This window comes from Pinus tabuliformis, chromosome J (assembly GCF_031772625.1).
Source record: "Pinus tabuliformis cultivar Carrire ecotype Pingquan chromosome J, CPIR1, whole genome shotgun sequence".
NCBI lineage: Eukaryota > Viridiplantae > Streptophyta > Pinopsida > Pinales > Pinaceae > Pinus > Pinus tabuliformis.
This window is the reverse complement of record NC_142295.1, coordinates 335,202,193-335,229,651: the sequence shown is the minus strand read 5'-3', so window position 1 is coordinate 335,229,651 and position 27,459 is coordinate 335,202,193. Positions and strand designations below refer to the sequence as shown.

Genomic DNA, 27,459 nt, shown 5'->3' with positions numbered 1-27,459 from the left:
TGGCTTTTTGTGAAGTTGTCTAGTTGAGGAAGCTCTTCAGTGAGATGTTTGGACATGTGCTGGATACCACTGTAATTCTCTGCGATAACCAGAGCGGGATCCGATTATTAGAGAATCCTGTGTTTCATGATTGCTCCAAGCATATAGATATCGGGTACCACTTTATCTGGGACATGGTACAATGAGGAGTAATAAAGCTCCATCACATTGGGACTGATAAGCAGGTCACCGATATTTTGACAAAGCCATTGGGGAAGGTCAAGTTATTTGCCTTCCGAGAACGACTTGGAGTCGTGGAGAGACCCTCTTATGAGGGTCTTGTATGAGATGGACATTGAGCTCTGGGAGCTCCAGGGGGCTTGGGGTACTTCTTGGAGCGATGAGCAACCATAGGGTGAGTGGTTCAGCCTTCCCCTGTGATACCCCTTGGCAACATGTAGGCAAGATGAGTGGTTCATCCTTCTGGACTCATGGGAAGTACCTCTCATCTGGCCAATGAGTAGGGAAATGAGGATAGGGACCATGGCACTACCGATGGACGCATCGTGTACTACTGTACTCCCTATGCTAGGATGACCAATATTGATCTGGGATCAATTGGAACTAATTTCGGGTCAATAAGAGTGGTATGAGACACTCTCTTTTGATTGGAACTGACTTTGGGTCAATAAGATTAGTATGACACACTCTCCTTTGATTGGGACTGACTTCGGGTTAGTAGAGAATAGTATGATACATTTTCGATCACTTCTTATTTTTCATAGTTCAGTAGTGCAGAGTAGTGCATTGATCGTAGAGAGTACAGATTGATAGATGGATTAGCTGATGGAGTTCTCCCTAGTTGAAAGGGAGTGTTAAAATTGGAAACTAGGGCCAAACTCTACACGGGTCATCTTATTTATGACAGCTGATATTTTTCTTGGATTCCTCTCTCCGAGAGGTGTAGGATTGATTTAAATATCATCTGATTCTGACATGTACAAATTAAGTTATGAATTTATTTTGATTATGGTCAAATTGTCAATGTCGGCCAACAAACTTATGTAGGCTCAAAAGCCCAATAGTGACATCTATTCATCCTCAACGTTGCATATAAATAGAAGGTGAGTTAGCCTCATTTGGACACACTCATATTCACACTTCTCTTTGTCTCGTTATTGATTGGGTATGGATTTATGGGCCTCTCTCTCTCCACACGTCTGAAATTTCGAGAGGCCGAAATTTCAGGAGACCGAATTTCTGGACAGTTTGAGCAAGCGTTGACCAGCGTGCGTTGACCTCCTTTGACAGTGTTTTTGTGAGGGCTATCTCTGTTTGGGCAGGCCACATTTCTAGGCATAGAAATCGAGGCTAAACATTGACTTTGACCAGTGTTGACTGCAGCTAGGGTTGACCGCAGGTGGGCTATTTGACTGGCCTGTTTTGGGCTGTTTTGAGGGCTGATTCATCTTGCTATTTGGAGGCCAAAGTTGACTAAAGTTGACTAAATTCGCTAAGGAGGCATGCTGGCCAATTTACCATTTTCCCACATTAAAAAGATATTTTAATTGAGCGAATGTGCCCAATGATTATAATAATAATAAAATAGGTGCTTCTAAAGGGGTCCATCCGATCTATAAAAGAGGAGGAGGAGGCCATTAGAGGACATATTGGATTTGATCTTTATTCTTGTATGAGAGGTTTGAGAACTTAGTTCTCTACTTCATTTGTAGCCCCAGGACGTAAACCCTTGGGTGATTTAGTGAGAATGGGCGAGTACCCATCTCCACTTGTGAATTCATCCAAAATTTATAGGAGAGCTTAGCAGTTGCATTTCAGTTCAGTTTTGGAGGGTCAGTTTCAGCATTGGAGTAGATTATTTTTGGAGACTAGATTATCTATCTCAGCGATTTTAGTTGTATCGTCATGTACACTCTTTCTAGTTATTTATTATAATGAAAGTTGAGATTATTTCTGCTCATCGTATTATTGAATTACATGCACTCTATTGGTTATGTTTTAAATGGCAATTTTCTGTTAAATGAATGATAATTTTATGGAGAAATTTTGGTTGAGTTCATAGCTGCAGGGGAGCCCCCCCCCCCCTCCTCAAACCCGCTCCCGAATCGCGCTCTGGGTGGGAGCGGCTACGGAGCGCACTCCCGAAAAAAAATTTGCGTTCCCTGCCATTTTCGGGAGCGCTGTAGGGAGTGGTCGCTCCGTCGCTCCTGGAGCGAAATTTTAAGCCTGGGAGCAATCGGGGAGCGATCGCTCCCAATCGCTCCCGGGCATTAAAAAATCGCTCCGGGAGCGTTTCGGGCGGTGCCGGGAGCGATCCGGCGGAAAAAAATTCCGCGGACCTAAAAAAAAATTAAATTTTTAAATTTTTTTTTTTTTGTTTTAAAAGCCCAATGGGCCTAAAAAAACTTCATTATCACTTCATTGAGTTGAGTTTGTTGGAGAGCAAGAGCAAAGGAGCAAGGAGAAGCGAGGAGCAAGCGCCAAGGAGCGAGCAGCAAGCCTGCAGAGGTAAGTAACTTAGTAATTTAGTTAGTTTAGTTAGTTTAATTTAGTTAGGTAGTAAGTTAGTTAATTAATTTAGTTTATTTAGTTTAAAAATCATGAATTTAAATTAAATTAATTAATCCCAATAAATTAAATTAATTTGCAGATTCAAAACTCTACAAACATCAAACAACATGGACCTGGCTATATTTCTTGGCATTTTCCTCTTCTTGGTCCCTTTTATGGTTATTATGGTGCTGGAGAGTAGGAAACGAAGGGGCCAAACTGAAGAGGGGGATGAAGAAGCTGGAGAAAGTCGAATTGATGAAAACCCCGGTGAGGAGGAGTTGGAGGAGGGTGAACATGACCCTCAAAAAACTAAACAAGACCAAACCCCATTGTGGAAATATGTTAACAGGGCTGAAACAGGGAGAGGGGGTGGAACCACTAAATTTCATTGCCCCCATTGCAACACTGATTACACAGGTTCATACACCCGTGCTAGAAGACACCTCTGTGGGAAAAGGCCATGGGATGGAGACAAACAAATAGGAATCAAAACTTGTACAGCGGTGTCAGCAGCAGATAGAGCCAAATACATAAGGGAAGAGGAGGAAGCCCAATACAAATCAAAAAAATCAAGGGGTTTCTTTGAACCAAGCACACAATCACAAAGAACTCCTTCAGCATCCTCCCAAGGCAGTGGATATGGAGGCACAGGGTCATCATCTTTAAGGCGTAGAACCATATCAGATTTCCTTGATGAGGGGTGTAGGAATGATGTGGATTCAAAGGTTTACAGGTTTCTTTATGCATGTGGGATACCATTCAATGTTCTTCGCTCACCTTATTGGCACGAAATGGTTTCTGCCATAAATGATGCCCCTAGAGGATACAAGAGCCCTGGGTATGACAAGGCAAGAACCGTTGGCCTTGATCATGAAAAAGCAAAAATATCACATTCTTTGAATAGAATGACAAGTTCTTGGACTGACCATGGGGTGTCCATTGTATCTGATGGATGGAAAAATGTAAAAGGCAAGCCATTGATAAGTGTTCTTGTTGTGTCTGTTAGTGGTCCCATCTTTCTAACTGCACATGATTACTCAGACAAGTTCAAGACCGCCATCAACATTGCAGAAGCATTACTTGAAACAATTGACCGTATTGGGCCATACAATGTCATCCAAGTCATCACTGATAATGCTCCTAATTGTAAGGCAGCGGGAGCAATTATTGAGGATAAATACCCCAACATATTTTGGTCTGGATGTTTGGTTCACACATTGAACCTTCTGTTGCATGATATTGTCAAGAACAAAAATGAACAATACCAATGGATTGGTGATTTGTACAAGAAAGGAAAACAAATGATAAAATTTATTACAAATAATAGAAATACCCATGGCCTTTTCCGCAGTCACTCGAGATTGGAGTTGTTGAAGATTGCGAAGACCAGATTTGGTAGCTATTACCTCACCTTCAGGCGCCTTTTGAAGGTAAGAGAGTCATTGGCTAGCATGGTATCAAGTCCACATTGGCAGGTATTAAAGGAAAGGGCTACAAATGCAGCTGACAGGGGAGGTTTTGAAATGGTGGAGGAGGCCGCTCTTGATGGTCAGTTTTGGACAAGTGTGAGGCAAGTATTAGATTTCACCAAGCCCATTTATCACATGATTCGGTTTGCAGATATAGACAAACCAGTGATTGGCGAGGTGTATGAGCAGATGGATACCATGTTGGGGGAAATAAAAGATATTGTTCATAACAGAGATCCCGACTTGTACAAACTGATTCACGATTGTGTGTGTGAACGATGGAATAGACTTAATCTTCCACTACATTGCTTGGCGTATATCATTACGCCAAAATACTACTCTACATCTTGGTTGGGCCAACCTGCAGCAGGGGGTGGGGTTAGGACCAAACCCCATTTAGATCCAGAGGTAACTAGAGGATATTTGGAAGCATTAGAAAAGTTGGTACCTGACAGGGAGGAATGTGCAGCTGTGCGCCTTGAAATAGGCACTTACTTCAGTGGCACTGGTTTGTATGGTAACTTCCATGCAATGGACGACAGAGATAGATTTGATACTCTCACATGGTGGGAAACATATGGCGGCCAGGGGCTTTTGCCAAAATTGGTAATAAAAGTTCTTTCACAGCTTGTAAATACTTCTTCTGCAGAGAGGTGTTGGAGCACCTACAGCTACATACATAATGTGAAAAGAAACAGACTCAATGAAAACCGAGTAGAAAGCTTGGTTTATGTGCACTACAACTTGAGGTTGTTGAGTCATTACTGTGATCGGGCTTATGGGGATCCCACATATAAAATTTGGGACAATCACCCAGAGGATGACAATTTGGAGGATGGCATTGTACATATTGAAGAACTGGAAGAGGAACTTGTAAGGGATGAAGATGAAGCAGCTGCAGTAGCCATGCCACCTCCACCTCCACCATCCAGTAGCAGTGCTCGAGGTCCGAGTCTTGTTCCTTTGCTGTCGCCACCTCCATCTACACCCTCACGTGGAGGTTCTAGTTCTGGTCGTCGGTTTGTGCGGGAGACTCCTAAAAGACACCACGACCTGCTTATACTCCTGGAGACTCTCGTGGCAAGGGCCACATGTAGATTTATAGTTTACTTGTCTTTTTTAGTTTCTATTAGACTTTAGTTTTCATAACTGTTGAGTTTTGAGTCCTTGACTCTTGACTCTTGACTCTTTCATATCATAATGATATTTTTTGTAAACAATATATCACTGTGACAATGAAAATTTGAAATTTGAAGTTGGGCCTTGGCAATTATAACTCATTGGTAATGATTGTGAATTATGAATATGATGCTTCGTGAAATACTAAATTTGTTTCATTTCATTTCATTATTCATGTTTCATTTTATAAATTTATAACATTTCATATCATGTTAACAGTTAGAAGTTAGGACTTAGAAATATCTAAGATATTACTTCTTGTAATGGTTAAACTTAGATTACAAGTACAACTTTGGTGATCAATGATGATAAATGTTATTGAATTTTCAATTTTGAAAGCTTGAAGTTGAAACTTTAAGATTGAATTTGATGAATCATGATTCATGAGACTCAATATGTTGCAGTTGTAATATGTATTTTACCAACTTGTGGACATGGTTGATGACGATTATAATTTCTAGATGATTGATGTGATATGGTTCAATGATCAATCTATGTTTTTTTATGTTTTTTATGTCTAATTCATCATTCTACATGTTTTTGTTGACATATATGTATCAAAAATTAAAATATATATATATATATATATATATATATATATATATATATTAAAAATTGCTCTCGGATTCGCTCCCAAACTGTGAGCTTCTGAAAATGGTTGCTCCCGCTCCCGCTCCCAAGCAACATGGGTTGAGTTATATTTCTGCAAAATTAGTCAAATATCCAGTTTGTGATATTACAGTAATGGGATAATTAGAAATCCTAATCTCATCAATTTGAATATCTTCAAGATGCATAAGATCCTTTTAACATATCATACATCAGCTTAGGCTTTCTTGATTTGTAGTCAACTTATACACACTTGGTACTGTTAGGGTGTACGTATAGGCAGTTATTTGTATATGTAGTTATGAACAACTTGGGCAGCATTTATATGTATATGTATAAGAATTGTGCTGAACGCAGATCCTTCCAACCAGCTGTACACCACCTTATCTGCTGTAAACATTAATTCAAAAAATTATGTAATACAAAAATATTTTCAAAATGTAAGAAGAGGCTACCTAAATTATTAATATATAAAAGTATTATACATTGGTTCATACATTTGTTCTTCCCTATTAATCATAATTTTAATGTACCACTGGAAGCAGAAATTTGGTCCAGACATTTGTCCATTTTAATTTTACATTCTTTGAAGGCTTTGAACATGATGTTGAATCAAATGGTGATGCAGGCGGATCGAGGGGAGTGCTTTAAAGGGTCCAATTCCTTCAAACGTTTCCTACTTAGCCTCTTTGACAAAACTGTATGTGTTTGTTAATGTATTCATTGTCATTTGTGCTAGTCCTTTTTAAACTTGTAATGGAAGTGTACATATTAAGTAAATTGGATCATAAATTGACATCTGAAATCACTATTTGTATGAATATTTTTGCCATGAATGCTGGCAGGAGAATAAGTGACATAACGTCAGGTGTCTCATCATTGTCATTCTTAAAGAAGTTGAAAAATTTGACTGAACTGTAAGTGAAATACCCTCTTGTGCTTGTAAACCTTAACTAAATACAAGCCACTTGACTTTGCTGCTCGTCTTCTGAATAACAATATTTGTAACGTTTCATGTCTTGTGCAGAGTGCTAAGAGACAACAAGATTTCTGGTGAACTTCCTTCGTATATTGGAGAACTAAGTGGGCTGCAATTTTTGTAAGACATTGTTGTTTATTGTTCTGATAGATTCTAGGATTATGGCGTGCCCTGGACCATTCTCATAAATTCAGAAGCCCTAACTCAATCACATAGCATGTTCAATGGTTAAATGGAAAGAATTAGATTGGTCTCTTGGAATATATGTGGAGTCAGGGATAAAATTGTCTCACAAACACATTGATTGGCTATGCACATAAACAAACAGGAAATAGACTACTTTATGCTAGAATAAACTGATTTTTTGAATTTACTACCTATAAGGTTAGGCTGGTTGAAACAAATAAATTTTCTACATCCTTAAAGCATTCAAAAGAACCATACGAAACTATGAAAAATACATTTATAGAGTTATATATAGATGGTTTGATATGTAAAATCAAAATCTAACATTCTTATTTTTTGTAGAGTGGATACCACTTATATTTCCTTGTGTCATAAAAGGAAGTGACTCATTGTGAGGGAGATATTAGATAGATTTTCAACATAAGTTTTTTTAATGTTTTTTTTCTTCTTCAAGTAAGAAGAAAGGGTTTCTATTACTCCAGGAAAAAGCCTAAAGAATTTCAATGTCATATCTTGGTAAGGGAGAATCTCTACTCCCAAAGTCTTTGCATTGTATGTAATTGTCTCCCAAGCCCAATTTTTTCTCTCCATAATACGATCAAGGTATTCAATAAGGCATTCCATTGTCAAACCTTGGCTTGGGGTAGATAGTTAATGGCCATTTGGTTAACAATCTTGTCAGACAAATGCTGAAAGTATAACATGATGGACTTCCTACAATTTTTCTATGAAGCAAGATTCAAATGGAAAAAAATCAATGCTTTACAAAAAGTCGTAATGATATTATTGATTGGTTTTAAGCTCATGGATGGGATTTGATTCAATTTTGCGAAGTGTTCAAGTTCTAAGGAATCCCCTTTGCCTTTCGTTACACCTCAAATTCTCTACAGTGTACCCTACATTTTATTCATGAGACATGACCACTATGATGAGCCAAAAATTGTGATGATTTTTGTTGCATGTGGCCATAATGGGATGATGGATGTGTAGGTGTTATTTAGTTGGTATCCTAGATCCCCTCAAGTGGACGATGATGGCTGGTCCTTTCAGTCCTCATTCTCATGGTGCTCGCTTTTATTGCTCTAATCAACTACCCCTTTGTGATGGTAACTCCTATTAATTTGGACATTTCTGTCTTGGGTAGGTATTTAGCAATCTTGAGATGGATCTACTAGGACACATGATTAACAAGATCCCTAACTACTCCCCTGTTTTATTTGCTATGTAAAGGTGATTGCACTAAGTTGTAAAGGTTTGTCACACCCATGGTTTAGCACACCTATTTTACCCCACATGGACCCTCTTTTCTTATATATGTGCCACACATTGGCCATGAGCCCTTGGAGGTGATTCTACTTGTGATATCCAGTTCTGCACTCTCCTAGGTAGTCTAACATTTATTGAGGAATTAGTTACACTCTTCAAGGCACAAATGGGATATTTACTTCCACATGCACACCCTATACACATGCCACATGGAAGATGGTAGAGCACTCATCATTTTTCACTTTTGAGTTGGTTTTTGTCACTAATGAGGGCTGATCCACATGTGTGGCATTTTATGACAGCCACATGGTTTATTTTGAGCATATTATGACTTGGAGGGATTATGTCATGCACCCTGTTGTCGCCCAAATTGTATAGGAACCGCGACAACGCTCAGGACGGGGGTTGTCACTCTAATCCCTGCCCACTCTGTTCTAGCTGTCTCCCAACAACAAGCTATGGGGGGTAGTCCCTATGGAATGAAGTGATGGAAAGCAAGTTGAGAATCAACTTACTTGGGAGACACTTATGAGTGGCCTAGCCACTTGGTTGAAATCAACCAAGATTACGATTAAATTAGATTTTCTATTATGAGACCAGTGCCTTAATGGAGTCACAAATTCTTGCTTCTTATGAATTGGAACCAAATGACCCGTGTAAAAATTTCTGAATCTAATAAACTAGAAATCCTACTGCAGTAAGCTGATTTTTAGTACCTACTTGTATTCTTCATTTTAACAAGTTATTTTCAGAAATATTCAAAAAATATTAATGCAAATACACTGCAGCCTACACCAATATATAGATCAAGCACTGAAATTTAAATGAGACAATCACACAAAGGTCACACTTATTTTTTGACTAAACGTCCCTGGAAAAACCCAATGTGGGAAAACCGGTGTAGCAGATATGAGGGTTTTATTATTAAGCATATTTTTTAATACAACTAGGGTGCCAAATCCGGCTCACCCAACAGAGACTAAAGCCGACAGAAGTACCTCTATTCGAAAACAGATATTTTGGCGAATCGAGCAATTGGATGAACATCGATGGATGCTCCAAGCTCTATGCTGGAACTGCGTCACCTCCTCTAGAAGCTGTGTCACCCTCCCAGTGAGCCTTCCCAGCTCAGAAATTGATTTTCTGAACTGCTGCTTGATCTGCCTTACAAAAACCCTAACGGTGCCTCTAAGTGATTGCGTCAGCCCTCAAGCCTCTGCATCACCCTTTCTGGAGCTGTATTGTCTCTCCCTGGTGCTGCTCTACCTCTCTACTATGTATTCTCGGCCTTAGACTAAAGTCCCTCTGCCGAATGGCCCCTCTCTGCACTAGAAACTTACTCCGAAATTCTCAGCAAACCACGCCCCAGAATTTCGTACTAGCTCAAGTGTCGTTGTCATTGTGTGTTTTCTCCAATAGACCCCAAGCCTCCTTTTATGCTTTTCCTGTTGAGAAATCAACGACCGTGATCTAATCTCTAATCAACGGCTAAGATTAAATTAGACTTGATCCTCGTCTCTTAGAAGCTTCTCACCTGTATTTTTATTAATACCCATTAATATTTTAAATTTCCTAAGTTTAGAATTACGAACCCCATTAAAAATTTTAATTATTTTGATAAAACATAATCCAGGTGGAATTTCTTCAAATGGTTTCTGGGTCTTGGAGATCTCATGTGTTCTAGCCCCTCCACAAAATTTCGGAGCTAGATCACATTCGATGCTACCCAAAAACAACACTCCCTCTTAGCAAGGAATGTGCTCTAGCAATACTTCCTAGCTGAAGTACCACCCTGATCCACGACATCGGTCCTTTGCGTCGCTGATGCTCGGCCTGTTGCCCCTCGTCCACTACAGTGCTGCAATCTGTACTGCTTCCCATAACACTGCCACTATCACTGCTGCAATCTGTACTGCTTCCCATAACACTGCCACTAATATGCTTCATCATGTTGCCCATAGCACTGCCACTGCTAACTGCTTCTCTGCATCTTAGTTGCTGAGAAGTAAGCAACTGAAAAACCACCCAAAGGTTGACATGCTGGTGAGTCTGGATGCCCCTTGATGTTGAAGTTACCTTTGCTGCTAATCTGTGCTGACCCTTTGATGCTACTGCGCTGCTGTTGTATCTGCTCTGTGCCTTCTGCACTACTGCAACACTCCACTGCGCTGCTTCAAACTTTGGCACTCTAGCTCTGCCACTGTTGCTCCATCATCCCTCGCACCAACTGACTCCTGTCATTCTGCTACTATCATTAAGGGATCCCGTAGCCGTATGTGATCCAAGAGTTTGGGCACCTCAAGGATCCTGCCCATCTGTGTAGTCCTCCCGACTACAACTCAATATCGCCCCACCTCTTCTCTAGAGGTGCATGAGCACTCATGGCGCAATCCTCATCGTCCTCTTTGTCAGCTTGCACTAGAGCAACCTTTGAGTCAAACTTCTCTTCTTTGCCCTTCTTCCGAGGGCACTGTGTGGCGAAATGACCCATTTCTCCACATCTGAAGCATCTGACTTTGGATATGTCCTTTTTCTTTCTCTTCCGCTGCCCTTGCTCTCCTACTGATGGAAGAGCCGCATCCTCATCTTCCTCCTTTTTGACTCTAATCCCTTCGCTGCTGCTTCCCGCCTTGGTCAACCATCTGATCTCTTCCTGTTGAAGAGCTGCACACATCTCCTCCCAACTAGGAAGAGAAGCCCTACCCAAGATGCTTTGGACAAAGGTTTCCCAGTCTTCAGTGACTGCATTCAGGGTAATCCTGACCATAAATTCAGGATCTAGTGTAGCCCCTACGAAAATTAGCTAGTCACGAATCCTTTGCAACCTAAGAAGGAAGGGATCGATTTCTTCTCCCTTCTGCATCTGAAACTGTCTTTGCTGACTCTCAAGAAACATCTTACGTTGAAAGGAAGTTCCCTCCTACAATGTGGTCAAGGCCTCCCACATTTCCCTCTGTGTCTTTCTCAGCAATATGTGGGATCACATGATCCTTGACCCTGTTTGAGATCATGCACTTTGATTTTGCCTGAGCCTCCTCGTACTTCTTGAGAGGATCAACATCAACCAGAACAACAACCGTCCTCACAGCATAATCCTTGATGCATTTTTTATCCAAAATGGCCAGGATCCTGGCTGTTGATTTGTGGTAACATTGGATGTGCTCTAGCCATGAAAATTGGTGGAGAGGCTAAGGCACATAAGATCTCCAAGACCCAAAAATGGTTTGGGGAAGTCCACCCGATTGGAGAGATATTAAAATAATTAATATTTTTAATGGGGTTCTTAAGTCTAAACTTAGGGAAATTAAAATATTAATGGGTATTAATATAAAACTGGGTGAGAATGTTCTAAATGACATAGATCAAGCCAAATCTAATTTTAGCCGTTGATTAGGGACTTAATCTCGGCCGTTGAAGACTCAACACGAAAAGTATAAGAGGAGGCTTGACGGTCAGTTGGAGATACACCAAGATTGATCAGTCAATTTGATTTTCTGGAGCGGGGCTTTCTGAGAAAATTTGAGCTAGTGGTTTGTTGTAGCAATGGGCAGTGAGTACATAGCAAAGAGGCAGGGATAGTGCCAGAGGGTCAGCGCAGTGACTGAAGAGGCTGACGCAGAGGTAGCAGGAGCTACGTAGAGGCAACTAGGGACTGCGTAGAGGCTGAGCGGCCTGTGTGGGTGACGCAGAAGTCCAGAGAGCTGACGCAAAGGGCCAAGACGCTGACTTAGAGGCTTCAAGAGCTGAGCTGAAGCTAGCAGGGCTGACAGAGGGCCAAGAGGAAGTGTTGAAAAGATTTTCGTGGGGCAGACTAGAGCTGAGAGGCTGAATATCTGTCTTCGAGAAGAGGTATTACTGCTATGTAACAATATATGTTGGGTGAGCCATTTCTGGCACCCTAGTTGTACTCAGAAGCTGCTTAATAATAAAACCCTCATATCTGCTTCACTGGTTTTCCCGCATTGGGTTTTTCCGGGGACGATTGTCCAAAAATAATGGTGTCCCTTGTGTGTTTGTCTCATTTATTTCAGTTTTTGATCTGTATATGAGTTAAGGCTGCATTTGTGTTTATTTCAGTATTTATATTTATAAATAACTTGTTAATGGAATAAACAAGTAGGAGAAATAAACCAGATAATGCAGTAGGGATTTCTAACGTGTTAGACTTAGAAATTTCAACATGGTATCAGAGCATTGCAGATTACAAGAGAACTGAAGGCACCAATAGTAATATGAAGAATTTGCAGCATTAACAACTGTCCCGAGAAACAACATTGTTCCAAAGCAGAAGCAGTAGAGAAGAAGTGACATAGAGGGCTTGCGTCATCATTTCGAGCCAGGAGGAGGGTTAACGCAGAGGCAGAGGGGCAGATCAGACCTACGCAGTGCCCGACCATCTTTCTTAGCCAGGAAGGATCGACACTGTGGCGAGGAGGAGTAGATTCTGTCGTTGCTGGGATTGCGCAGAGCCTGAAAGGCTTAGTTTCTTCAGTTGCCAGGGCATGGGGAGCTGTGGGCAGATTGTGATTGGGAAGTTGGTGGGATGTTGTTTCTGTCGGTGCAGAACAATACCTAAGGGGACAAAACCAAGGTAGAGGGAGTCGCTACCTTGACGGATTTCTAGCCAAGAAATCCAAATTCGAGTTGCAGTGGCAAGGAGGATTGGAGAGGAGTGGTTCGACATTTGGCGGGAGGATTTCCAGCAAGGAAATCAGGGCTTAGATGTAATGACCCACCTATAACTATAAATAAAATACAAGTATTAGCATACATACGAGACCTCCATACGATAGCTACATATGCATGGACCTGCATGTACCGCACTATATATATATATGACAAATCCTTAAAGTAACAGAAAATGTTAATTTTAATTTACAAATTAAAATATAAAATATAAAATTAATAAAATAATAAAATAAATTAATTAAAATTATAAATTAAATTAACAGAAAATGTTAATTTTAATTTACAAATTAAAATTTAAAATTAATAAAATAATAAAATAAATTAATTAAAATTATAAATTAAATTAATTCATTAAAATAATAAATAAACTTTATCAAATTAAATCTCCATATTCAAATAAAATAAAAAAATATCAAATAACATTTGGTTTTATAAAAATTACACGTATCAAAATAATGACACCGAGATGGGAGGAAGGGGGTGGACGGGGAATTAAAAGAGGAGGAAAAACAGAGAAAAATTGGAATTTTAACACAGAGATACAGACACTCTGGAGTTTTGAGTTTTGATTGTACTGGAGTTTTTGGGCACGGGGATCAGATTACTTCGACTGGAAAGCATTCTCAAACTGTGTACCCAGGTTGTACTCAGTTTGGCAAGGTGGTTTTTGGCTGTTTTGGTAACCCAGCTGGACAAGAATTGTAGAAGAGCAGACAAATTTTCAGCAAAGCAGACAGCCGGACAAGAATGCAGCAGAATAGACAGATTTTCAGCAAAGCAAACAGTGGGACAAGAATTGCAGCAGAGCAGACAGATTGGTATTCATTAGATTAATTATTTAAATTCTGTATTTAAAATTTCATGTTCTGCTATTTTAAAATTAGCTTGAGTTTAGAGGTTCAGCTTGAGTTTACAGGTTCTTACATTATGGTATTAGAGTCAAGTTTTTAAACCCTTGGGAGTCCAGTTTTTAAACCTGAGACCTTGTAGGCTAGAAGTAACTAATTCAGGTATTTAAATGTATAAATCTATCAACATGTTTGTTGGTTATATATATATGTCATTCCTGTCAAAATTGTGAATAAGTATTATGTTTTGATGTCGCTCTTCCTTGTAAGACGTTTTAGTAGCTAAGAATAATTGTTCAATTATTCCCAAGCCAAAACCCTTCACCAAATTACAGATTTTTTTAACTTCTGTCTGAATCTGAGCTTACTAAAAGGGAGATTATTGAAGGGGATTGGATCTGTGTTTAGAAGGTTTGCATAAAATAAACAAACAAGACTTAAAAGCTTTGTTGGTTATATATATATGTCATTCCTGTCAAAATTGTGAATAAGTATTATGTTTTGATGTCGCTCTTCCTTGTAACACGTTTTAGTAGCTAAGAATAATTGTTCAATTATTCCCAAGCCAAAACCCTTCACCAAATTACAGATTTTTTTAACTTCTGTCTGAATCTGAGCTTACTAAAAGGGAGATTATTGAAGGGGATTGGATCTGTGTTTAGATGGTTTGCATAAAATAAACAAACAAGACTTAAAAGCTGTCCCTAGAAATTCTCTGCATTAAAATCAGTAAGGATATTAAGAAAATTCGACCACTATCTGCTTCAGACATTTATTTATGGCAAGATCAAAATTACACATATCAAATCTGCAAAGGCTGAAACCCTAGGTATACTGTACATATAGGTTTGTCTAGAAGTACACCCTTTAAGAGAAATTTTTTATTTATTTAATTTTTTTTTTTGTACCCGAACTATCCATAGAAACCTTGCTGTCATCCAACTGTAAGTTCTGTCTGTATTACAAATTGAACATCCTGTACAAAAAAAATTGTTAACTCATAAATATAAATATGTAATATGACAGTCCAGTTCTCAGCTATTGGGCTTAACCCACTTCCTTTTACATGAAAAATAAATTTAACAACGAAATTGTGTGAATGAAAACTAAAAATAAATTTAACAACAATAAAATTGTGTGAAAGAAAAAATTAAAAGAAAAAGAATTCCCCAGTGCATTACAGGAATTGACGACTGCATTCATTTCTGCTGTTGACTTGGAGTCGACCTAATTTCCAGTCTTCTGACAACCGTTTTCATCTTCACAAACATGAATCATTACAATATGCACTCACTTAAATTGAATTATATCCGTCAGACTCTAGACTCTGTATGTGAGCACTGAGTCCCTCTGGTAATGTTGAGTGCTAGGGCAAGTGTGCGTGCATGTGCAGATGTGTGCACGCATGTAATTGGAACCGATAATCGAAATACTAGAAATATCAGGTTTGAGAGGACCGTGGACTCTTCGGTCTAATTCTTGAGCACAGAAAGAAACCGAACACAGTGAAGCTGATGCCCGCCCTCATAGTGGCCTGACCCACTCAAACTTGGCATCAATTAAAATGTCAGTTCCCTTCTAGCGCAGAGGTGGTAAACTCCCTGAAAGAATGCCGTGAGTCGACTAGCCGCATGGTGAAAATACTCGGCTTTAAAGTTGGGTACTGTCACACGGTGTCAAGTGAAACCAGACCAAGTCCAAAGATTAACGCGCGTCAATTAAGCTTTTTCGTGGTAGAACCATTTCTTTACATTTGGCAAAACAGTGATACGTAGAATAGTTCATCCGGCCAATATCAAAGTAGAAAAATTATATTTTATAAATTTAACATTATTTATTAGAGAAAGAATGAGCCATGACAGGGATTATATTTAATTCCTACATGGAATTATATGTTTAATTTCGAAACCACAGAGACGATGCTAAATTAACAATAACAATTGCTAATTACTGCATCTAAAAAAAACACACACAGATTTTTAAATATACACATGGTTATAAAAGAAATAAATCGTTTTAATTGGCTTACTATCCGGCCAAAACTATTAACATTATCTTCATTTTTTTCAACGGAGGCGTTTCTGCGTGGGTGCTATACATTTTGTAAATATACGATACTGTGTAAATAGTGTCAGCGTTAATATCGACCGAGTTAACCGAGTTTTAGAGGGAACTTGAAATCACCGCTGTAGTATGCGAATCATTACTGTGTTTTACTAATAAATCATTATTTGAACATTGTTTATTGATTTTAATATATATATAGTTTTACTAATAAATCATTATTTGAACATTGTTTATTGATTTTAATATATATATATATATATATATATATATTAATTAATTAATTAATTGTTGAATGTTAAAAGTTTTTCATATACTATCGGCATTTCTTGTTATAAATCGTGCAAGGAGTATATATAATATAGGTATTACAACGTCAATTTATATTAATTGGAAACTTAGTGTGTAAAAGTATAATACGATTTTGAAATTTATGATTAAATAAATCTGTATCAAAAAGTTTAGTTTAAGATTTTAATAGTTAAATTAAAAATTTTAAGATTTTATGCATATTTCATGTACACGCTAAAGTTCAATTTTATAAAGTATATGACAAAGTATTACAATCTTTAGAAACTTTTAAATCTTTAAATTTTAATAAATAATTTAGTATCATGTTATAAACACATAATTATAGGACATTGTTATAATGGTTTTATATTATTTATATCTTCTATATATACATATGAATTATATGTTTTATGTGATTTATTATCTCTATGAAATTTATATTATATTTAAAAAAAAATTATAATATATAAAATTATGAAGTAATATTATGGTTTATGACGATCCATGCATTTTATTAAGAATTATGAGGCATTAGGATAGAATACCATGCATTAGGACAAGGAGGTCGCGAGACCACCCTCCTTGACCTCGGTACCAGTAAGACCTGCCTAGCAGGGAAAAATAGCAAAAAAAAACTATACCTGTTTGTAACCTTAAAATTGCAAAAATATATGTTAAATCTGAAAGTATACCTCAAAATTTTAACATTTTTATTATGTATATAGGAAACACTACGATAGTAAGGACATATCAGCGACAACGACGTGATTGGGCAGCGACCCCGTCATTAACGCCACCACCGTCGTCATCACCACCACCATCACCGTCTCCATTGAGACCATCATCAACACCAATTGCTCTAGCACTGGAGTTGACCATGATAATGCACTCATTGGAAGCCTTATTGGAAACATTAAAAGGGTTGACAATGGCTAAGACCAAAGAAGAGCAACCTCAACCCATAGAAACCAATTCAGCGGAACCAAAAAATTCTAAGTATAAAAGATCAAAGGAAGATATTTCTAGGGAGTTACAGAAAATTAAACTCCTAGAATTTTCTGGAGGACGAGCTGGAGAATGTGCTGAGGCATGGTTAGAAGGAATGAACAGATGTTTTAAACTAAGAGAGTATTCTTCTTCTTCAAAAACAAAAATTGTCGTATTTCAATTAAAGGAAAGTGCCTTGATTTGGTGGGGAAATCTGGAAAAACAACTACACCTCACAACGGATAATGTCCCTTGGGAATTGTTCGAGGAAAGATTACATGCTAAGTATTTACCTCCATATTTTGAAGAACAAGCAGCCGGGGCTTTTCATACATTAATTCAAGGTAATAAAATAGTGGAATAATATGAAATAAGGTTTATGGAGCTTGTGAAATACATTCACTACTTAGATTCTGATGAACATCAAGCTGAACGCTTCATATTTGGGTTAAACCCTCGCATCAGGGCCTTGGTTAGGATGTGGAAGCCATCATCAATAGCCGAGGCGGTAGAATGTGGTCGCTATGCAGAGGAGCATCTAGGAATCAAAAAGGATGTCAGGGTAGCAGAACCTCTACAATAAGGATTTCCAGGAAAGACTCCCCAAAATTTCTTCAAGGGAAGTAGCCCAAGACCACCTTATGGTAATAAATTTACCCCAAGAAGTGTAGGAGCAAGAGCTTCCATGGCAGCTAATACTATAGCCGCTGAATCATCAAACATAAGTCCATGGAAATCTCGTGGAACTGTTAATAGAGGAAGAAATTCGAGAGGAAGTAGCATGAGAGGGCGAAGCTCTTTATCTAGAAACTCACATTATAATTCAAGAGGACCGACCCAGGTTAATTGTTGGGGATGTGGAGAACCACATTTTCAACGTGATTGTCCAAAAGCTTCATCAAGTATATTGCATAGGACAGGAAAAGAACCAATACCAAATACCCAAGGCAATCATAGAATTGATGCATTAGTCAACAACAATCAAGCAACACATCAATCCACTATAGTGGAATCTTCAGGTATTATTAATGGTATAAAATTCAAAATCTTATTTGATATTGGTGCCACAGATAGTTTCATTTCGTCATATGCATTAAATAAATGTGGTTTGGCAGCTCGCAAACAAAATGATTTCAGATAGGTAGAAATGGCCTCAGGAGAACTCCAATCCGTAGACTTAAGTGTGTATCAATGCAAAATTGATCTAGGGGTCTGTTCGACTAAATTGAAAGTGTATGTCACAACCCTAGGAACTTATGATCTTGTCATAGGTATGGACTGGTTAGAAGCTCATCAAGCTTGGGTAGGCTGTTATGGGTTCTCGGTATAAATGATGAAAGAGAGGTGATCCAAATTCAAGGTATCAAGAGAAAAGTATCTTTACGCTACATATCAGCAATGAAAATGAAGCATTGCTTAAGGAAAGGTTGTCAGGCATATGTTATTCAAGAAGTAAGTTAAAAAAAAGGACCATCCTTAGAACAATATCCGGTGTTAGCTGAATTTTCGGATGTATTTCCAAAGGAATTACCAGGATTACCTCTCAAAAGAAAGCTAGATCTCACAGTAGAATTGAAACCTGGTACTCAACCAATCTCTAAAACACCTTATAGAATGACAGCTCCAGAACTTCAAGAATTACAAATTCAATTGAAGGAACTATTGGATATAGGACACATTCGACCCAGTGTATCACCTTGGAGTGCTTCCATAATTTTTGTCAAGAAGAAAGATGGTTCCTTAAGATTATGAATAGATTACCGAAACTTGAATCGAGCTACAGTAAAGAATCGGTATCCAATGCTTCGAATTGATGACCTATTCGATCAAATGAAAGGAGCTACTGTCTTTTCAAAAATTGATCTTCGATCAGGTTATCATCAGTGAAGGATTTCGGAAAGCGATATTTCTAAAACAACATTTCGAACACGCTTTGGGCATTATGAATTCATAGTGGTACCATTTGGGTTGACTAATGCACCAACAATATTCATGAACCTTATGAACAACGTTTTTCGCAAATATCTTGATCAATTTGTACAAATTTTCTTAGATGATATTCTTATCTATTCTAAGAACGAGAAAGAGCATGAAGACCATTTACGGATAGTATTATCTTGCCTCAGAAAACACCAGTTATATGGAAAGTTATCCAAGTGTTCTTTCTTTCAGAAAAAGATTCATTACTTAGGTCATATCATATATGGTGAAGGAATCTCAGTAGATCCCGAGAAGGTAAAGGCAATCATGGAATGGCCAATACCAAAAAATGCACATGAAGTGCGAAGCTTTATGGGTTTAGCCGGTTACTACCGAAGATTTGTGGAAGGGTTCTCCAAAATCACAAAGCCAATTACAACTCTTCAACGTAAAGGTGTTAAGTATGAATGGACTGAGGAATGTAATAAAGCATTCTCTGAACTCAAAAGACTACTGACCAGTGCACCAATCTTACGAGTCCCGAATATGGACAAAGATTTTACTGTATGTACTGATGCATCCAAGCAAGGATTAGGTGCAGTATTAATGCAGGATAGAGGAATAATAGCATATGCGTCAAGGAAGTTAAAGTCTCACGAAGAACTTTTCGCCACTCACGATTTAGAGTTATCCGCTGTAGTATTAGCTTTAAAGATATGGAGACATTATCTAGTAGCGCGAAGCTTTATGCTTAAAAGCGACCATCAAAGTCTACAGTATTTGTTCACCCAAAGAGACTTGAATGCTAGACAAAGATGATGGAGTGAATTCCTAAGTGAATATGACTTTGGAATATCATACATTAAAGGAAAAGATAATATAGTGGCAGAGGTTTTACGCAGAAGACCCCGAATATTTTCCCTCATACCTATCAAGGTACACTTAAGGCAATGAGTACTAGAACATCTTATAAGAGATAATTGGTATTTAAAGGTAAGATCTAATCTTGATAGTAAAAAGTCAAAAGAACCTAAGTTTGAGGGATATGAACTAGAAGATGATGGAATCTTGCGATTTTATGGAAGGATGTATATTCCTGATAATGGGGACCTCCAAACACCATTCTTAAGGAAGCCCACAGAGCAATATATTGCGCACATTGCGGAGTAAAGAAAATATATACTGATACCAAGAAACTCTTCTTCTGGTCAAGCATGAAGCGCGATATCGTTTAATTCGTTGCAAAATGTCTGGAATGTCAACAAGTAAAAGCTAATCATTATCATCCAACAGGTCTCCTACAACTTCATGACATTTCTATGACCAAATGGGAGATCATTTCTATGGATTTTATCACTGGGCTACCTCTTACTTCTCAAAGACACAATGCTATTTTGGTGGCAGTGGATAAATTAACGAAAAGTGTCTATTTCATTTCCATAAGAGATACTTACGAAGTTGCTGACGTAGCTCGAGTATTTATAAATGAAATTACCAGATTTCATAGAATACCTAAGAAGATAATATCAGATAGAGACTCGTGATTCACTTCAAGATTTTGGACTTGCGTGCAGTCAGCCTTAGGGACTCAACTAAATTTGAGTACATCTTATCATCCCGAGATTGATGGGCAAACAAAAAGAGTAAATCAAGTACTAGAAGATATGTTGAGGATGTATGTTATGGATCAGCGATCGCACTGGGAAAAGTACTTATCCTTAGTCGAATTTGTATACAATAATAGTTACCACAATTCAATCAGAATGCCTCCATTTGAAGCATTATACGGTAGACCTTGCAGAACACCGTTAAGTTGGGACAGGTTAGAAGATCGGGTGATAGTAGGGCCAAAATTAATCCAAGAGATGGAAGAACAGGTAAACCAAATTAGACAACGGTTAAAAGAAGCACAGGATAGACAAAAGAGTTATGCTGATGCTTACAGAATTGACAGAAAATATGAAGTAGTGGATCAGGGTTTCGTACGCATCAAACCAAATAAAAGCACTATCCGATTTGGAAAAGGGACAAAGTTGTCACCCCGATTTATCGGACCATTTAAAGTCATGGAAAGAGTTGGACCTCTCGCCTATCATCTTACACTGCCAGCTCACTTGCATAAAGTTCATAATGTATTTCATGTATCTGTATTAAAGCATTACATAAGTGACAAATCTCATAGCCTTCAATGGAAGGAACTGCAGGTATCGGACGAAGCAATCATATCGGTCGAACCATTACATATACTGGAACGTAGTATTGGATAGCTCAGTAATCGTCTAGTAGACCAAGTTAAGGTCCAGTGGAACAAGTATAGTCCTAGATCGACTACTTGGGAAGATACGAAAATCATATGTCAAAAATACCCCAACTTGTGTCAATTTTGAAGAACTTTAAGACATATTTTGTATATATTTACTTTACTTTAAATCAGATACTCAAAACCATTTTTGGAAGAAATTTTTATGTACTAAAATATGATATATGTTACTTGCTTAATTCTACTAGTGCGTGGATACTAAGATGAAGTTCAATATTTGATTAACTTCGTTATAAAATCGAAATCCTGAATTATGCTATGAATTAAGATATTATAAATTTTGCTTTATTTATGCATATTGATCTGACTAATGAGATAGAAATGAAAGAATGATTACAATTTCAATATGAAAGCCAATAACATGAGTAGGACATGACCAAGTATGTTGTACTGTAGATAACAATATGTACGAGCTATACATAAACTGTTTATTTTATAAATATTGATGAACATGTTATAATATATGGTCAAGTGTTTACATTATAGGTTACCAAAATGGCCACGTGATGACAAAAACTTCAATACAGTTAAAGCTCAATGAGGTTCCATGAAAGAGTATTGATTTAAGTCCCACTAGGAGAGGTGGAGGTATTGTCCACCGTTTATTCTCCAAAAACTGGAGTCATGGGAGGACTGTGCGAATCACGCTCCCCTGGACGTGTGATGATGACTGCCAGATGCCTATTGGGCAATCAGGTTGATATAATCGACGTTGATACCCTTGAAAGTCTATGAATGGTTAGTTAGTATCGTTGATGCCATAGAACACTCTAGTAGAGGGAGGATAGGATGGAAGCGGAAGAGATTAGGAAGGATAAGATGATTCTAGAGTAGCTAGGGAACCAACTGGGGCAGAACATGAATATTATAGTTGTAAAATTTTAAAATATTGAAGAAAACAAATTTTAAGTACCCATATAAAATGAATTCAATCTTGAAATATAAAGACTTATATACTCACATTAATCATTAATATATTTTAGAAACCCTAACTTCGGGACGAAGTTTTTGGAAGGAGGGATGTATGTAATGACCCACCTATAACTATAAATAAAATACAAGTATTAGCATACATACGAGACCTCCATACGATAGCTACGTATGCATGGACCTGCATGTATCACACTATATATATGATAAATCCTTAAACTAACAGAAAATGTTAATTTTAATTTACAAATTAAAATTTAAAATTTAAAATTAATAAAATTAATTAATTAAAATTATAAATTAAATTAATTAAATTAATTCATTAAAATAATAAATAAACTTATCAAATCAAATCTCCATATTCAAATAAAATCAACAAAAATCAAATAAGATTTGGTTTTATAAAAATTACATGTATCAAAATAATGACACGGAGATGGGAGGAAGGCGGTGGACGGGGAATTAAAAGGAGGAGGAAAAACAGAGAAAAATTGGAATTTTAACCAATGTTACCAGACTCGGAATCGGCAATAAATCGGTGAGGCAAAAGAGCGAAGAGTTTTAATCGGATCGGGAAAAAATCGGCAAAAAATCGTTGAATTCATTAAATAAAAATATACACATATATTGAATTAAAAAAACCGTTTTTCATTAATATTGGGTAAAGGCATGTCCAAACAATGCATAATATCAATAGATGTCCAAAATGTCATGAATAAATAAGTATCCCACTTTTTAAATATATAGTTTTTATATATAATATTTGTTAGATAAATAATAGCATAATTAATATATTATTGATAAATATTAATTAAATTTATATAAAATAAGAAATTATATTTAAAATTTAAAATATAGAACTTCTATATGATACTTTTAAAATAATTATTAATTTAATAATATTAAAATTAATGTATCATAATATTCAAACATTAAGTACTATTATTATATTTGAAATAAATTACTATTATTTTATTTAAAATAAATAACCATTAAAGTTACTTTATATTTAAATTAAATGACCATTAACCATTATTATATTTAAATTAAATAATCATTGAAATTACTTTATATTTAAATTAAATTACCATTAAAGTTACTTTATGGAACTTACTTTATGAATCTCACTTTTTTACACTTTAAATAAAAATAAAAGTCCAATAAAACCAATATGGTGGTATATTCTATTATCATATTTTATTATAAAGTGTTGTTTTATTTTCATAGCCAGTGTAATTGGATTGATATTCGAGTATATTTTTTTGGTATATTATATTATCATATTTTATTATAAAGTGTTGTTTTATTTTCATAGCCAGTGTAATTGGATTGATATTCGAGTATATTTTTCTGAGAAATGGTACTCGTCAAACATTACGTTCCATCCACGTTATTCATTAGCGCTGGAACTTTATGCCGACATTGTAATGGGAATAAAAAAATCGCTTTTTTAATATGGTCAATCAAAGAAAAAATTAATGAACTATCGTAGCCAAAATCTATTGAATTTAAAACTATCACTCAGTGAGGGCGTTGATCTGCCAAAGCGAACCCACGCAGTTCTGAAAAAATCTGTTGAATTTAAAACTATCGCTCATTAAGGTCTCTGATCTGCCAAAACGACTCCCCGCTGATTTAAAACCAGTGCATTTGCTCGGATCAATCAATGATATATTAACGGAAAGGCCAAGCGGTCAGAGAACAGTAATCCCGAAATACCCATTTTAAATATCCCCAGATCAGACGAAATTCCGGAAGGAAACAAAAATGGAGAAGCAGGTGCTAAGGTTTCTGTGGTTTCTAGGGTTTCATGGCCGAGCCGACTCGCAAAGATTCAATTCAGATCGTTTCATGGCCGAGCCGAGTCCGAATCGCGATTTTGCCGATTAATCGCCGATTCCTGTTTCACTGATTTTAACATAGAGATATAGACACTTTGGAGTTTTTAGTTTTGGATTGTACTGGAGTTTTTGGGCACGGGGGATCAGATTGCCTCGACTGGAAATCATTCTGAAACTATGTACCCAGGTCGTACTCAGTTCGACAGGGTGGTTTTTGGCCGTTTTGGTAACGCAGCCGGACAAGAATTGTAGCAGAGCAGATAGATTTTCAGCAAAGCAGACAACCGGACAAGAATTGCAGCAGAGCAGATAGATTTTCAGTAAAGCAAACAGCCGGACAAGAATTGCAGCAGAGCATACATATTTTCAGCAAAGTAGACAGGTTATTCATTAGATTAATTATTTAAATTCTGTATTCAAAATTTCATGTTCTGCTATTTTGAAATTAGCTTGAGATTAAAGGTTTTTACATTAGAGGGAGATTTCTAGGAGGGAAGTCAAAACTCAGAGGGAGTCCAGAAGAGGAGTTGAAATGGCAGTGAACGAATTGAGGGATTAGGACAGGTTGGACGGGGCTTCGAACTTTTTCATCTGGAAGGCTAGGATCCTGGCAGTCTTAGATCGACATCGCATCAAGGACTTTGCCTTGAGAACTGTGGCTATCCCGGTCAACCCAGCTGATAATGCGAAGTATGAGGATGCAATGACGAGGGCAAAGTGCATAATTCTTGACAAGGTCAAAGATCATGTCGTACCACATATTGCTGAAAAGAACACAACAAAGGAGATGTGGGATACATTGACAACCTTGTATCAGGGCACTTCCGTGCAGCGGAAGATGCTACTAGAGAATCAGTTGCGGTCATATCAAATGCGGAAGGTAGAGAAGATAGATTTGTTCCTCCTCAGATTGCAGAAGATTTATGACCAACTTACTTACGTGGCGTCTGTTGTTGCACAGATTGACACGACAACGCTCAGACCGGGGGTTGTCACTCTGATCCCCGATCTCTTCGTTTAAGCCTGTCTCCCGCGGCTAAGGGTGGTAGACCCTATGAGGTGATGAAGACCAACTGTCGACCAGTTGGGTTGGGAGACATGAAGAAACAAGCACTAAATTGATTTTGGTAAGTCAATAGACCAGTGCCTTATAGATTTAATGGCTGAATGATTATCTATCAAATGCTGCGGAAAGATTAACTCATTAACAATCATTTACCATCAGATAACTCAAGCAAATGCAAGATATTTCGATAAACACACAATGCTCTTATAGTGATCCAGTTATTAAAGCTCAATAACGATATTCCAGCGATTAAAAAATTTGAAAGATAAATGCTTTAAACAACCACGTAAAATATTAACCAGAGATCACATTCATGCAGTTAATCTTCAGATGAACATCAAATCATATTAAACATTAATTTCCACATCAAAATTTTAGCCTCAGCCTAAAAATTCCCGAGCCAAGACTGAAATTGGCAAAAGTTTTCCCAAAATATTTTTATATTTTCAAAGAAATTTAAAGACTAAATTAAAAAAAAATCTATATAAAACTAAACTAAAAGAAACATTTTTATTTTTATTTTTTATTTTTCTTTTAAATAAAATCAAAACAAAATAAAATGAAAAGGAAGATCCAAATCTTTTTTTTTTATTTTTTTTAACTATTTATAAAACAAAAAGAAAAGAAAACTTTAATCTAAACCAAAAATCAAATATAAACCAGAAAGAACCCAAGGATTAAAACTTTTTATGCTTTTGGATATTTTTTATATTTTTATGATTTTAAAATTAAAATGAAACAAAACTAAAATAAAATCTAATCCTAAAAAAAAATGGATTTTTTATATTTTTATATTTTTTTGATATTTATAAAATTCTAAACTTAAACTAAAATCTAAAATATATCATAAAGTTTAAAATCTAAATAAATAGAACTTTTAAATCTAAATAAAAAAAGCCAAATAAAAAAAATCTAATCTAAAATGATTCAAATATAATCTAAAACTAAAACCTAAACTAAATAAAGTCTAATCTAATTAAAACTTACGTGAAATGAAATGAAACTATATACTACGCTATACTAACTTACATTAACCAATATTGAAATGCAGAAAATCAAAATGGACGGTTATGAACTGCGCGTATATTTTTCTTTTGATACGCAGGTCTTCCACAGCAGAAAAACGGAGCTCTGGCAGCGTGGAGCAGCAGCTGCTGGACTGCGTGTGGGCTTGGACGGCAGCTGAAGGTTTGACGGCAGAAGGGAAAACGCTGGAGATTTCACGCAGGAGCAAGGACAAGGGATATGGCACTGAACTGACTGCGTGAAGGCAGCAGGTTTAGATGGAGGATGGGCGTGGTTATGATTGTAATGAGTGAGTAATACGTTGTGGAGAAAAGGGTTGACGTAGGTGTAGTTTTTGGACAGCAGCGAGGGAGCCACAGGGATGAGTGGAGTTTTTATGAATGAAAACGCAGGTCTGATGGCAACTATGCAGCGTTTGGGGGCCGGTGGAGATTGAGTGAAAATAGATTTGCAGGTTGGGCAGCTGAAAATGCCAGAAGGAACTGCGTGACAGATTGTGGATTTGGCAGCTATGGAGATGAAAAGGATTACCCAGATTGCCAAAAGAAACCACTGAAGCTCCACGAAATTTATATTTGATTTTCCTTGCTCCAAAAGTACCTGTAACCTGCAGAAGAAAGGCAAACCCTAATATAATATGTGTATAAAACAAAAATACAACCCTAGATCAGCTAAGCAATTTACAGCTTTTGACTCTTACATAGCCAGATTGATCAATAATCAGCAGTAATATTATCGAAAATTCCAGATTTACTATGAAAAACTTCAGAAAATCTCTCATGCAATTCAGAAAACAAACTAAATGATTAACCCAGGATCAAAACTAGCTGGGCTCTGCAAGAAAATGCTTGCGGGAGTTGGCTGGTTCAGCCGAGAACTTCCCCAAACGCCCGCTGATCTTCTTCAATAAGGGTTTCCTGCACAGCTCACTTCAACCATCAATAAAGAGAGAAAAAATAATACTGGATCTCAAAAAGCAATGGAGATACCTGCCATTACTTCAAAAAACCTAATACCATTCAAACCCTAGCAAGTGAACAAGATACATGTGCTCAACAATACTCTATAATAAGCTGTTACTAATGGCTGAAAATCAAAATATGCAGAAAATAAAATAGCTCATAGCACTTCCAGAGAGTAACACCAGCAAGATTTCAACCCCAAAGTCTTTCTTTATTGGCACTAGACAAGTTTACAAGAGAGCTTCTTCAGCACAAGACTCCAAGATCCAATGAT

The 27,459-nt window shown here is 37.1% G+C and overlaps 1 protein-coding gene across 3 annotated transcripts in view; it reads left to right on the top strand.

The window, feature by feature from the left end:
• Positions 1-27,459, top strand: part of LOC149227109 (putative LRR receptor-like serine/threonine-protein kinase At1g56140) — a 686,518-nt gene that overhangs the window by 262,198 nt on the left and 396,861 nt on the right. For all 3 annotated transcript variants that reach the window (XM_089377692.1, XM_089377694.1, XM_089377693.1), the window contains 3 exons: positions 6,439-6,510; positions 6,656-6,727; positions 6,838-6,909. In XM_089377692.1, the coding sequence (XP_089233818.1) occupies positions 6,439-6,510; positions 6,656-6,727; positions 6,838-6,909 (216 nt within the window). The remainder of the gene's footprint in view (positions 1-6,438; positions 6,511-6,655; positions 6,728-6,837; positions 6,910-27,459) is intronic.